Source organism: Prunus avium, chromosome 2, assembly GCF_965620075.1.
Source record: "Prunus avium chromosome 2, drPruAviu1.hap1.1, whole genome shotgun sequence".
Classification (NCBI taxonomy): domain Eukaryota; kingdom Viridiplantae; phylum Streptophyta; class Magnoliopsida; order Rosales; family Rosaceae; genus Prunus; species Prunus avium.
In genome coordinates this window covers 36,040,538-36,055,565 of record NC_142285.1, presented here as the reverse complement: position 1 = coordinate 36,055,565, position 15,028 = coordinate 36,040,538, and the positions used below count along the sequence as shown (strand labels likewise).

At 35.0% G+C, this 15,028-nt stretch overlaps 1 protein-coding gene across 1 annotated transcript; it reads left to right on the top strand.

Moving 5' to 3' along the window:
- The first annotated feature begins 11,752 nt into the window (after positions 1-11,752).
- LOC110757640 (uncharacterized) lies at positions 11,753-13,188 on the top strand. Its single transcript, XM_021959323.2, has 2 exons — positions 11,753-12,060; positions 12,228-13,188. Exons 1-2 carry the CDS (start codon positions 11,928-11,930, stop codon positions 12,956-12,958), a joined length of 864 nt encoding a protein of 287 aa, XP_021815015.1. The 5' UTR covers positions 11,753-11,927; the 3' UTR covers positions 12,959-13,188.
- Positions 13,189-15,028: the final 1,840 nt, after the last annotated feature.

The window sequence follows — 15,028 nt, the reverse complement described above, 5'->3', positions numbered from 1 at the left end:
GTATGAAATTGAATAATTTGTTAATTTTCAAGCCAAAAAAATAAAATTTCAGTTGAAATTTGTATAAAAAAATAATATGAGAAAATAATAATAATAATTCGGTTCAAAACCAAATCGAATCAGAACCGGACCGCAACTGGTTCAACCCGAATCAAATAGTTTTATAAATTTTTTTATTAAAATTGGACCGAATTGAATCGAATAAATAGTACCTGATTTGGTTTCAATTTGAGGCAAAATCCGATCCAAACCAAACCGTGAATTTTGTGATGTGAATTTTGTGGTATTGGAGGCCCTGGGATCAAACTCTTTGTTGCACCATTTAGAATTGTAGTTATGTTTGAGTGCCATTTGTTTAATCTCTATCCCCTTATCATTTTAGCCATTAGCTTCACGTTTCCCAAAACAAATTTGAAATCTAGCCATAGAAAACCAAATTAATCTCGGCCATTAGAGAGCAGAAAGAGCATGCGAACACAACCATCATGTGGGTCCCATCAGACCCTAAAAAAAACTTCTTCAAAAAGCTACCTGGGCTGTAGCCCAGTGTAATCTTATAAGCAGTTCTCATCTAAAGGCCTTAGATAAGGCGCTCACTATAAAATGACTCTTTTATCGTGAACCACTTTGTTTCATCACATAACATTTTTTTTTGGGTGGTTTCTTCTCTTTTTCCAAGCCCACCTCGGTCGCTTTGCTCTAGTTGTAACCTGACTCAATTTAAAGCCCAACTCAATGTTTCGAACATTAAGGCCATCTCCAGTCATAGGGCTAAATGTAGGGCTAAATTTTTCCATCTCCAACCATGCAGGGCTATATTTTAGGGTCATTCATATTTTATTATATATATCCAGCTATCACATCAACTTACTTTACTATTGGCTTTTAAAAAGCAAATGCATGGGCCTACAAAAATTTGGCCTAAACTAAAGGTGGGCTATATGTGGCCTGGTTGGAGGGCTAAAGGGCATGTGAAAAACTCTTACAAAAGAAAAGATGAAAACTACATAAAAAAAAACCCAAAGACTCTATTTGTTATTTGTAACCAAAAACTCTCACAAAAGCCTGAGTTCAATTCTTGATCTTCTCTTCTTCGTTATTTGTAACCAAGATAAAAAACCATAAATCAAAAACCAAAAACCAAAAAAACAAAACAAAAAGAAAAACCCCCGGTTTGAAGGTTTGCTGTTGACTGGCTGGCAGGAATAGAGGTGGACCTAGATTTTTGCAGTTGGGCCTTGAGCTACCTCTGGTACCCTACAAATTAATAATTGCTGAAGAGCAGGGTATTTTGCTGCTACTTTGTAGTTTTGGGCCCCCATCCCTGTTGACTGAAAGAAGAATTCGCTTTTGTTTTTCTTGTTTGGCAAAATGTTAGGAGAATTTAACCTCTCAAAACCGAATATTTGTTCGAAAATTTAAGAGTATTAAGGAATTTCAAAATGATAAAATTAAAAATTCTAGGCATTGCAAAGTTTTTTATTTTATTTCTTTGTGTGGATGAACAAAGTATATGGGATTTAAAGTTTTTATTTTATAGATCACAATAGTGGTTGCAGTGACAAGGAAAGTAATTGTCATTGTGGTGCTGCTAGTACAAATCGACCTGATTAATGAGTCAGATTCACAATTTCACAACATATATATTTTAAGTTGCTACATTGTTTGACAAGGGAACATTTTGATTTTGGGAGGGGTGGGGTTCGCAATAATGGCTGCAGTGATAAGGAAAGTAAGTGTCATTGTGGTGATGCTAATAATAAAGTTTTGGAGGGGGGGGGAGGGGGTTCACAATAGTGGCTGCAGTGATAAGGAAAGTAAGTGTCATTGTGGTGCTGCTAATAATAAAGTTTTGGAGGGGGGGGGGGAGGGGGTTCACAATAGTGGTTGCAGTGATAGGAGGGGGGGACCTGTTTTCTATTGGAGAATGATGGAAAAAGATTGGTGGGAATTGAAATCCACCTTATATATAATGTGATTGACTCCATTAGAAGGGCCGCTAAACAAAAGCACTTCCTATAAGAGACTCCCAAATAAGACCTAATTGTACTCATCCCATAATACATTAATAAAGTTCTAAAATATCGATGGTATCGGAAATATCGGTAGTCCAAAAACACGGACATTTTGATGGAAATATCATGATATTATCGATATCGATAAAAATTAAATAAAAACCATGGAAATTGTAAGAAAAACTTGAAATTTTTTATTGAAACTTTGGAGGATGTTTATTTAGTTAATTATCTATTAGTTTATCACAAAAAATTGGAAGGAAATGCATTACATGATGGATTTAACTGATTTAAGTTGATTATATAGTGAGATGACAAACACTGTGAGTGTAGAAAATATGTAGTAATTAATGAAAGAAGATTAAACACACCATAATCATTTATATATAATGATTTACTACAATATTTTACACTTTATACATTGCATAGTAAGATACATGAGTGACTTAGTACCACATAGAGCTCCTCTTTGCGTATTATCACAAAAACATAAGCAACATGGTGGTTAAGGTGTTGGAGGTGTGAAATGGCAGGGGTTTGAATACCCTTTGCGTGTGTGCTTTGTGTATTTTTTTTTCTTTTTTTCCATTACATCGATATTTTCAATATTTTCGATATTATAGCGATATTTTGACAAAATTGATGAAGTGTGAGCAAAATTATCGACATCGATATTTTCCAATATTATTGTCGATATTATCGATATTTATACAGTATGTGTATGGATACATTCCAAAATATCCATGACCCGAAAAAACTATAATATCCTCGATATTTTGTCGATATTATCAATATTTTAGACCAAAATATTTGATTCATTGAGAACCCTTTCACCATCTACCCCACTTGATGTGGTATTGATCAATTATCAATCTGGTATGGTCCCCAATCCGACAAGGCAATGTGAAGAAGTGACGAGGTTTTTGGGTCCAATTGGACCATTGATGCCAAGGGTGGAACCAAGGTTGTGGTGGGTTGTAGCCTAGGAAAATTTTGAAAAAAACAATAATAGACCTATATCTATATGGCCCATTACAAGAAGTATGCAGCCTTTTGATTTTTTAATCACAAAATGTTGCTTTTTATTATTTATTTTTTGCAAGGTCTGGTGTCCTTATTTTTTATCAGCCTTTTTGTTTTGGTGAAATTATATATCTACTGCCTTTGACAAAAGGTTTTTAACTAAGGGAAAAAAAAAGCCTATATGGCTCACCATCAACTACAACACATTAGGGGACTCAATTTTATTTGTATTTTCTTTCAAGAACAAAACAATATGTTAACCCAATTCCATTATTCTTGTGTTTACAACTAATATATAAATAAAACATAATTATTCATATTTTTGCACTTTGTGAAGCTTATTCGGTTGATGGCAAGAAATTTTTAGGGATTCACACTACAAAGGTAAGATTTTATTAAAAAACTCAGTATATTTTAAGCTAAAAAATTTAACTAGCCCACCCACTGAAAAATTCCTAGTTCTGCCAATATGCATTAATTCCTCGAAGGGACGGGCATGTACCATGAAGCTGCATTAAACATACCTCTACTAATTATATTATTCTTAACGGTTTTTATCTCAAATGGTCATAAGGTTGGCGAAATTATCACCTTTAGTTCTTTATGCTTTTTTTCTTCTCACATTATTGGTCTTTTATGTTAAATCTCACACATCAATTTGGTCATGCCATTAGGTTCCGTCAAAATTTCTGTTAAATTGTTGACGTGGTATGCAGTGGCGGACTTATTAAGGCAAAATGAGGTGCAGAGCTGAAAAATATTTCCTTAAGATATGCAGCACCTCTACTCAGCTTTGGAGTTGCAGCGTAGGTGTTCGACAAAATGCCTAAATGAAGTTTTTGTTTCTAGGCGTTGTTATGCGCAGGACGCGCTTTTTATTTATTTATTATATATAAAATATAAAATAAAAAAACCTGGCCAAAACGACGTCATTTTAGACCAGGCCTTTTAAAACAAGCACTGCCTTAAAAAAAAAAAAAAAAATCATGGACAAACGTCGTTGTTTTGGACCAGGCTTTTGAAAAAGAAAAAGAAAAGAGGAAACCTGATGCCATTTTGTGGGCTTTTAATAGGGCCTCCACAATTCCTTATTTAAATGGGATTGAGAGTTCTCTTTATCTAATTGGGCTTTAATAGGGATGCAAATATCATGCGACGTTTTCATGATATGAAATTTCATCGGCAACAATTGTAGGTTAATTGTAATGTTTTTTTTTCTTCAATTAATTATAAATAATATTAGTATCGTTTAAATTAGTTGTCTATCATTTTTCTTTTTTTGAGCTTTTAGCTTTTGAAAATTGCACCTCCATTGAAAAGTTCCTGGTCCGCCAGTGGTGGCATGTATGTGATGCCCATATATACAATAAGATAATGCCATGTGACTTTAAATAAAATAATGATATATTTTAAAACTTAAATATATATATAAAATTTTGGTTAATTTCATCCCTTCTCGGGTGGTGCTGGGACTTAGGCAGGGGCTGGGGTGGATCTCGGGTAGGGATGAGGGTGGTTGTATGGTGGTGCTGGGCTTGGGGATGGTCTAGGTAGTGGGGTGGTGCCTTGAGAGAGAGAGAGAGAGAGAGAGAGAGAGAGAGAAGGAGAAGGGGAAGGAGGAGGGGAGGGGGAGAGTTGCAATTTTTCTTTGGCTTAATATTACAAAACGTCCCTAAGGTTTACGAAATTATTAGATTGCATCTTTAATGTTTTTTTTTGTCATTCAAGGTCCTCAAGGTTAGTATGTATGATCACAAATAGTCCTTGCCATTAGGTTTCGTAAAAAACTTCGTTAGTTTACTGACGTGGCATATATATCACAAAACATCTGTTGACCAACGGGAATCTCACGGCCTGGTGCTCCGGGCCGAAGGGATCTGCGCCAACACGGGTCGTCCTTCTTTGGTGTGATGCGGTTGTGCGTGGGCGTGCCAGCACGGTTTACCATGCGTTTAAGGATGATGCAATTGGGTGAATGGATGAGTTGTGCGCCTGTTTGAGTCTGACTTCTAATCAAAGCGACTGTGGCCGAGAGAGGAACTAATCTCGGCCGTTAGGTTCACGGCCTGAGCTACAAGGCCGTTAATGGTGGTGTTGATGGTGGGTTTTTGGGTGGTGCTCCGGCGTGTTGCCGGGTGGCAACGGTCGTATGATATATGAGATGAACGGAAAGATAACAAGGATGGTGCTCCGGCGCCTTGAAAACCAAGGGTCGTATGATATATTGATGAATGTATTTTCCTACAAATTGTCACTACTCCCAAATTGTCACTACTCCTAAGAAAGCTAGTAAAAATATTGAAAATGCATTATAAGAAGATAAATGACAGAAAGTAAATGACAGGAAAATATAATCTGCTCCGTGGGAAGCTTGTGTTTGGTGTTGAACCCTTTAAACGTAGTTGGAGCCTGGTATTTATAGGAGAAGTCCTGAAGAGACAGCAAGGCTGAAAATTTGCATGATGAGGTTGATCGGAGCTAGTGGGTAGTCGAGTCGACATTTGGGAACGTGAAGTATGGTGGTGTGACCCCCATAAATCTTGGCCGCCGCCCTGATGGTTGGCTCTGCATCTCAGGCCTCGGAGGAGCATTTAATGCCCTGGTATGATGGTTGGTGACTTAATCCTACAAGTTGTAAAATTTTCGCACCTAATCACCCCGATTTTGCCCGTTATATCCTGACTTCAATCACTTCCTCTCTTCTCTTGCACATTAAATGCTCTTACGTGATGTGGGTCTTCTGCTGTAGTCAGAGGCGTTACTTTTTTAAATGAAGTGTGGGACCTTGACACCACTTGACTTTCCTATCTTGACCGTGTAGCTGAGGAGCTATCACTCCCTTCGTCCTCGGCCGGCCTCACCGAGGCCGTGCTGGCTTTGCCTTCACAGCTCACTTTTGTCTTTAACGAAAGAAAGCGAACAACAACTTGCCACGTTTGGCCGTGGGTAGGCGCCAGGGCCGAGTGGAAGTTCCCTCGGTTAGCTTCATCGGCCGAGATTTATTAGGCACAAACAACATCCCTAAGGTTCACGCACCTATCACAAATGGTCCCTGTGAATATTTTTTATTTTTTCATTTAAAATTCATAAAATTTTGGTTTTCTTTTTTAAATTTTATGAATTTTAAATTATTTAAAAATATATATTGTATTTTAAATAAATATGACACTATATTATTGTAGATGTGGGCTCCACATATATGCCACATCAACGAACTAATGGAGGTTTTTTTAAAAATAATTTAAAATTCATAAAATTTAAAAATGAAAAAAAAAAAACCAAGGATTTAGGATTCGTAAATGGTCCTCAAGGTTAAAATCCTTCTATAAATGGTTTTTTCATTTTTAAATTTTATGAATTTTAAATTATTTTTAAAAAACTTCATTAGTTTGTTGATGTGGTATATATGTGGAGCCCACATCTTCAAAAATGTAGTGTCACGTGTATTTAAAATACAATATATATATTTAAATAATTTTAAAAAGAAAACAAAATTTTATGAATTTTAAATGAAAAAATAAAAAAATTTCGTAAGGACCATTTGTGATAGGTGCATGAACCTCAAGGATGTTTTGTGATATATATATATACCACGTTAGCAAACTAACAGAGTTTTTGACAGAACCTAATGGCAGGGACCATTTGTGATCACATATACTAATTTTGAGGACCACGAATGACACAAAAAAAACACTAAGGATGCAATCTGATAGTTTCATAAATCTTAGGGACGTTTTGTGATATTAAGCCTTTTTCTTTTTTCTTTTCTTTATTTTAGTTTTCTGATTTTTTAGGATTTTAAATGTTAAATCATTAAAAAAAAATTATTTATTTAGATTCATGTGGTATTATCTTATTGGATATGCGGGCACCACATACCTGTCACATTATCTATCAATTTAACAGAAATTTTGACATAACCTAAACGGTAGAACCAAATTGATGTGTAAGGTGGGATGCTGAGTCTTTGCATTTAGTATCGGTGAATTTACATGCATTTATAAAAATGCAAACCATTAGAATCATCTAATGATTTTAATAAGTCCACGTCATCAAAGTTGTATTAAACTAAAAACTAATTATTAGCACCTTATTAAGTCCCCAGCAAGCCACAGCCACACCTACCCTACACTGCTAGCCATGGTTGCCACCTCCGTCTCCTTCCTTTCCTCCCCCGCCTCTCTCTCTCTCTCTCTCTCTCTCTCTCTCTCTCTCTCTCTCCACTCCCCCCCTCCTTTGATTTGGGATGACTGGCTCTCAATAAGGCCTAGGAACTGATATTATGAAATTCTAATCTTTAATACTATATTGTTTCAACAGCAAAAATAAACCTGCAAAATCATAAATGAAAAATCTGCAAAATCATAAAGGGAAGGAATTCTGATGTACACCATATTGTCTTATTTAGAAGACAAAGTGACGAGAGCGATATGCAATTCAGGAAGCAACAGTGTCTATAATTTACAAAATTAATACATTAAAAGAGAATTGGATATCAGTTTTTGAATCAAATTCAAGGTTTTGATAATTATGAAAATGATTTAATTATGGGAGAGGAAGAGATGGGTGAGTGATACAGTGCAAAAGGAGGAGTTTTGATCTAATACAATTATGATGAGGTGGAATAATTAAATTCCATTGGATTAGTTAAATGGTTAAGATTTTTTTAAATGTGTGTAAATGCACCGATTATAAATGTAGAGGCTCGAGATTCATGTGAGGTGTAACATAAATGACCAATAATGTCAGAAAAAACACATAAAATATCAAAGGTTATAGTTTCGCTAACCTCATAGACCATTTATAATATAAAAAAACCCTATTCTTAAATGTCAATCCTAATCCCTCGGATCCACGAGAATTGTCTGTCCACTAGCATAGAAATTATAAGAGCCATATCGAGCAGAAAAGTACTGGTGCTTTTTTTTCTTTTCAAAAAATACAAAAAAAGAAAAAAAAAATCAGAGCATTGGATCTCACAACTGATTGATATGATTTGATTTGCAAATCAACTTTCGATTTCTCTCTACGTGCATAATATCGCACCAAAGACATTATCATTGCATGCCACATTATCTATCAATTTAACAGAAATTTTGACATAACCTAAACGGTAGAACCAAATTGATGTGTAAGGTGGGATGCTGAGTCTTTGCATTTAGTATCGGTGAATTTACATGCATTTATAAAAATGCAAACCATTAGAATCATCTAATGATTTTAATAAGTCCACGTCATCAAAGTTGTATTAAACTAAAAACTAATTATTAGCACCTTATTATGTCCCCAGCAAGCCACAGCCACACCTACCCTACACTGCTAGCCATGGTTGCCACCTCCGTCTCCTTCCTTTCCTCCCCCGCCTCTCTCTCTCTCTCTCCCCACTCCCCCCCTCCTTTGATTTGGGATGACTGGCTCTCAATAAGGCCTAGGAACTGATATTATGAAATTCTAATCTTTAATACTATATTGTTTCAACAGCAAAAATAAACCTGCAAAATCATAAATGAAAAATCTGCAAAATCATAAAGGGAAGGAATTCTGATGTACACCATATTGTCTTATTTAGAAGACAAAGTGACGAGAGCGATATGCAATTCAGGAAGCAACAGTGTCTATAATTTACAAAATTAATACATTAAAAGAGAATTGGATATCAGTTTTTGAATCAAATTCAAGGTTTTGATAATTATGAAAATGATTTAATTATGGGAGAGGAAGAGATGGGTGAGTGATACAGTGCAAAAGGAGGAGTTTTGATCTAATACAATTATGATGAGGTGGAATAATTAAATTCCATTGGATTAGTTAAATGGTTAAGATTTTTTTAAATGTGTGTAAATGCACCGATTATAAATGTAGAGGCTCGAGATTCATGTGAGGTGTAACATAAATGACTAATAATGTCAGAAAAAACACATAAAATATCGAAGGTGATAATTTCGCTAAACTCATAGACCATTTATAATATAAAAAAACCCTATTCTTAAATGTCAATCCTAGTCCCTCGGATCCACGAGAATTGTTTGTCCACTAGCATAGAAATTATAAGAGCCATATCGAGCAGAAAAGTACTGGTGCTTTTTTTTTCTTTTCAAAAAATACAACAAAAAAAAAAAAAAAAAAAAAAAATCAGAGCATTGGATCTCACAACTGATTGATATGATTTGATATGCAAATCAACTTTCGATTTCTCCCTACGTGCATAATATCGCACCAAAGACATTATCATTGCATGCCACATTATATTAATCATTTTAACAGAGATGGAACCAACCAACGTGTGTAATTAAACACATGAAGCATGTTCCAATATGTTGAATATAGAGTAAATGGGTTCTCAAAAGAGAACAAAGAAAAAAGAGTAAAAAGGAAGCATCTCATGGCGCGCTTAGAGAAGTTTTTATATATGGTATGGTTATATCACGTAGTTAGTGTACCATCCAATATACATAGGCCATGTGGAAATATTTTATTTTTATGTCCTATATATATTGGAGAATATTTCCACATGGCCCATGTGTATTGGATGGTACACCAGCTACGTGGTGTACCCGGCACATACAAAAATTACTCTTATCGTTAGTCTTGGTTAATTTTAGAGTTATTTATATAAACACCCCTTGATATTTTTAGTTTTTGTGACCCGAGGTTTCAAAATTACACAAGCACCCTTGAGGTTTTAAATTGTTTTCACAAAACTCCTTTTGTTGATTTTTCGTCCAAAGATTGGTGATTTTATATAAAAGGTTTCTCCAATTACAAAGTTAGCATTTGAGATTAGATTGCACATACTTTTAATATATATGGCCGGCACAAACCTATTTTAATTTCAAATGGAGCCTGCAGACTATTTGCTTAGATATTTCAACATACACCAATCATGAAAGTACTTGAACTTATTGGAAGCTTCCAAATACTGCATATAATACTCCAAATTCCAATTCCCCTTATAAAGTTGTGGAACAAATTAAGCATGTTTATAGTAACTTAAGATTTTGTCAATAATTCACTTCATTTGGAGTCAATAATACACCAATAATTCACTTCTTACAGATATAAAATTTTGTTTTAATTCTTCTTGAGCATTATTTCTTTTTACCTTAATTCATAATTGGGGTTTCAATGTCAGGGCATCAATTATGTGCCAAACTAAAGCAATTTTCTAAGTTGACGATCTGCTGGTTTGGCAGCCTTGACTTAATTGTATTTGTAAGAACCAGGATGTATGGTGTCTCATCAGGAAACACTTTAATCAAGATCAACAACTATATATTTATTTATTTATTTTAAGCAGTCTACATACCTAATATATTTATTTATTTATTTAGGTTCTTATTGTCTACTAAATAATTAACCATACAACTTATATGCAACTAGAATCTTCCTTCTTCCTTTCTTTTTTTTTAATTTTTGTTTTTGGGTTTTGGGTGCTATGTGAAGATATAACATATAGCACACACAAATCAAATTCATTTTGGTCGAGAAAGGTCCTCAAATTGGATTAGGCAAAGTTTAGTCAATTAATTAAGCACTCTACATACCTAATCACGAACTGGTGTAGTTTTAGTTGTTTGCTCAAAATCATTTAACTTTTTTTTCTTCGTTTATGTGTTTGTATCGTGACAAACCAAGCAACTAGTCATTCGTGAGTCGATAGGGGATCGTAAGAGTTTAATTTGGTTTCAAATAATTATATAACTAACTTTCTTTTGACACTCTAGAAATATCCAACCAAATAGAGAAAATGAAATGCTAAAGGCTAGCTACTTGGGAATCGATGATTTTGGTTCATAATTAATCTCCCCTGATTTTATTTTATTTTCAAAACTTTTGATGTTCATGACTGTTTTATATATGTACATGTACTTTGAAAATTAAACACAATCTTACTCGTTACTCGTTATGGAAAAAAAATGCATGCAGCATATGCTCGAGAAGGGCAGATAGCAAAGAAGGGCCGTTGAGTTACGTGCACAAACGTAAATTGGCCAAATGACCATCGCGTAGCATTTCATAAATAATTATTGACTGCTATATTATATTATATAATATACATACATTATAATATAATATAAATAAATAAATAAAGTTCATATTTTTTTTGTTTTTTTCGAAAAAAGAGTTCTTAAAACAAAAATATGAACATAGTATCTAATATGCCATTTGATCAAATAGAATGGTTCATTAATGTTTAATTTTGTTTATTCGAAGTCCCACGACATCATAGTTATGTGTGTGTGAGAGAAATCCTCCTCCTTTGTAATTTAGACTATTATGTGTGTGTGTGAGAAATCCTCCTCCTCTGTAATTTAGACTATCGCTTATATTAATATATATTTTTTATTTGGCCAAGAAACTAGTATTTATTATTATGAACATGCTCATTTAAACGGTTGGCAACAAGTTGGATCTTATTAGAGAATTCATTCACTATATGTATAATTATATATTTATAATTTATATATCAACATATATAGAAGCTATATATATATATATATATATATAAATTTTAAACCACACATGAATCAGACAAGAGAGTCAATTTGAGCAATGGTTTGTGACCCCACCATATGCCTTAAAGATCTTATGTATTAAAGTAGGTAAGAGTACGTTTTCCGATAAATAATTTTAAAATTACATAATTATATATATATAAGAAATTAGATTTTTATTTAACGCACGTTAGCGACTTTGTCCCCCCTAACATTAAAAAGGAGCACAAGGTGTGAGAATCCTTTGTGCTTAGAGAGCATCAGTCCTCTTCTTTCCTTTTCTCTCTAGCTCCCTCTTATTCTCTCTCACTATAGTTCTCTCGGGCAAATTTATATTCTTGAGGAAGAGAAAGAGATCTAGCTAGAGAGGGAGAGAGAGAGAGAGTGAGTGAATATGGGAAGGGCTCCTTGTTGTTCTAAGGTTGGTTTGCATAGAGGTCCATGGACTCCTAGAGAAGACACATTGCTCACCAAGTATATTGAAGCTCATGGGGAAGGCCATTGGAGATCCATGCCCAAAAAAGCTGGTAGCTAAAGGATTTTATGAGCTTTTTTTTGTTTGTTATTGTTCAATTTCCACATTTCTTTAGATGAATTATATATTGTCCTACATAGCTAGCTAGTTACCATTTCTTTTGTATTTTAGTGGTCAAATTTCTCACAATTTAATTTGTGACTGTCTTTGTCCATGAAGGCCTCCTTAGGTGTGGGAAGAGTTGCAGGCTGAGGTGGATGAACTATTTAAGACCAGACATAAAGAGAGGCAACATAACCCCAGATGAAGATGACCTGATTGTCAGACTACATTCACTTCTGGGCAACCGTTGGTCTCTCATCGCCGGTAGGCTTCCGGGTCGAACCGATAACGAGATCAAGAACTACTGGAACACCCATCTTAGCAAAAAACTCAGAAGCCAAGGCACCGACCCAAGCACCCACAAGAAATTATCTGAGCCCGTGGTCAAAGAAAATAAAAGGAGAAAGAACCAAAAAACCAAGAACAACATGAACAAGAAGGAGATGGCGGTGAAACACAAGAACAAAACAGGTCAACATGTGGAGCCACTAAAGCCTAAAGTTCACCTCCCAAAACCCACTAGGGTAACTTCCTTTTTATCCCTGCCAAGAAATGACAGTTTTACTAGTAGCACCACCTCTACTACTACCACTTCAAGCCAAGACTTAAAAGGAGGAGGAGGAGCTTTTGGTGTTAATGAAAACGATCAAGTTTTAGTTCATCCTTGGGCCAATGGGGTTGTGTTTTGTGTTAGTGATGATCAAGATCAAGTACCCAATTCAGCTGATGATCATACGCTTGAAAATCTTTATGAAGAATATCTGCAGGCGCTGCTGAAGACAGATCATCATCATGATCATCAGAACCAACTTGAATTAGACTCATTTGCTGAGTCACTGCTGATCTAAAAAATTAAGATAAAAAAAATAATAATTAAAGTAGTGTATGAAAGATTAGTGGGTTGTCGCGCGAAAGCGTTTTGAGATTAGTTTGTTTGAACTTTAGGTTTTCACGTGCTTACCTTCTAGTTTCTAGCCAACCGTGTAGTCATATTGGACCTTTAATTATGTAATTTTTTTCAATATTTGTGAATCTGTGTGATGGTTACTTGTTAATGTAAATTAATAGAATTTAAGTTGATGATGATGTAAATTTAGCTAGTAATAACAATCAAATCTAAGTTTTTACCTTTTGGTTACAACACTACTTTATATGGGCAAGCATGAGTTTTTTTTTTCTCACTCCACTACTCATATTTGTTTTCAAATTTGTGTGACAATGCCACGGGCTCTAGTACGTACTAAGCTGCACTTCCTTGTCCATCTTACTGTAAATAACAAATCTTCATCATACGTATGATATAAGTAAATGTTCATTTGAAATTAAGTGAGGATTAATTTAGGATCGCATGCAAGACAAAAATGTTTTTTTAGGTGAGACCCAAGGGTATCCACCGCCGACAGTAGTGACTAATCCCTTTCGCCGCGGGAGCTCTCCCAATGGAGGTAAATGGCTGGCCACAAAATGCGCTCCATTCCCATGGGGGGGATCGAACCCCCAACTTCATGGTTAAGGAATGAAGTGAGGACAAAAATGTTTTGCTTTCTTAGTTATAAATAAAGAATCATTTATTCTTTACTATTCGAAGTGAAAGTAAATTATAGATCTGTATGTATTTGTTTGTCAAAAGAAGAATGACTGTTTAATCGGAGGAAAAACAAAACAAATGGAGTCCTAATGTACTTATTATGATTAATTTACGCAACTCCGACTTGTAAGAAGGAATAATTTCTATATTGCAAAAGAAAGCCAAATTTTTTTGTTATAGTACTCCAGAGTTAGAAATAGAAACGTGACATGATGAGTACTGTCACACCGATGTTTATTTTTTCAATTGTTGTTATTATTATTATTATTGATGTTGTTGTTGTTGTTTTATTTTCTGCAAAATTAACTCAGCACAGCTAGCTCTGACAGTTGATCAACAAATCCCTATGGCAGTTGATCAATAATTCCCTATGGCAATTGATCAATAAATCCCTATTCCAGTAATCCTGGCATCTGGTTGGCAGCTGAATTTTTTTGCAGTGAAAAACATATGATTGATTTCCATGCAGTGTGTTCTAGCCTCTAGCTAGTATCTTCACTTCACCAGTGTCGAAAGCATAAATTTATTGAATTGCTGCTTCATCTAACGAAAACATTCAAGCCGGGAAAGTGTAAATTAATGCTTCTGTTTTTTTTTCCTTTTTTTTTTTCCCATGTTTTTCATTTCTTGTGATGAATCGCATCAATTTCTAAAAATGGATGAATCACATTTGTGTTGGCGAGTCCTTATTTAGTTAGGATTCTGGTTCCTTATTTCATTAGAATTTTGGTTACTTACCAATTATTATTTAGTCATATTGAAATAGAGATTTACTTCCTATTGTAATTTAGATATATTTCCTATTTTATTTAGGGTTAACACATCTTTGTACTTGTATAAATATCTCCATATTGGAGAAGAATAATAATATGAGCATATATGAATATTTGCCCTACTTTGTTTGACATGGTATCAGAGCCAGGTTCCGATCCTGTGATAACCTCTGCCAAATTGAGAGTCGTTGGCACTCCTCATTCCTAACCCATCATGGGTCTTCATCTTATGGTCTTTCTTGATGTCTCAGCTTCTCTATCTTTGAAAATTTATAACAAGTCTCTTTACTACGTGAGCCTCGTCACCGCTCACCGAGCCGTTGCTTTCCTCTGTGAGCCTCGTCACCGCTCACCGAGCTGTTGCTTTCCTCCGCGAGCCTCGTCACCGCTCGCCGAGCCTTTCCTTTGACTGTTCTGCCGGTCTCTGTCTTCTTCAGCTACTCTCTTGAGTTGCCTTTCCGCTTCTCAGTTTTGAGCACCTTATCTTTGTCTTTGTCTCTGTTCATGATTTGCTGGGTTTCCTCCCTTACTATTCTCCTTTTCTGAAGTTTTTTCTT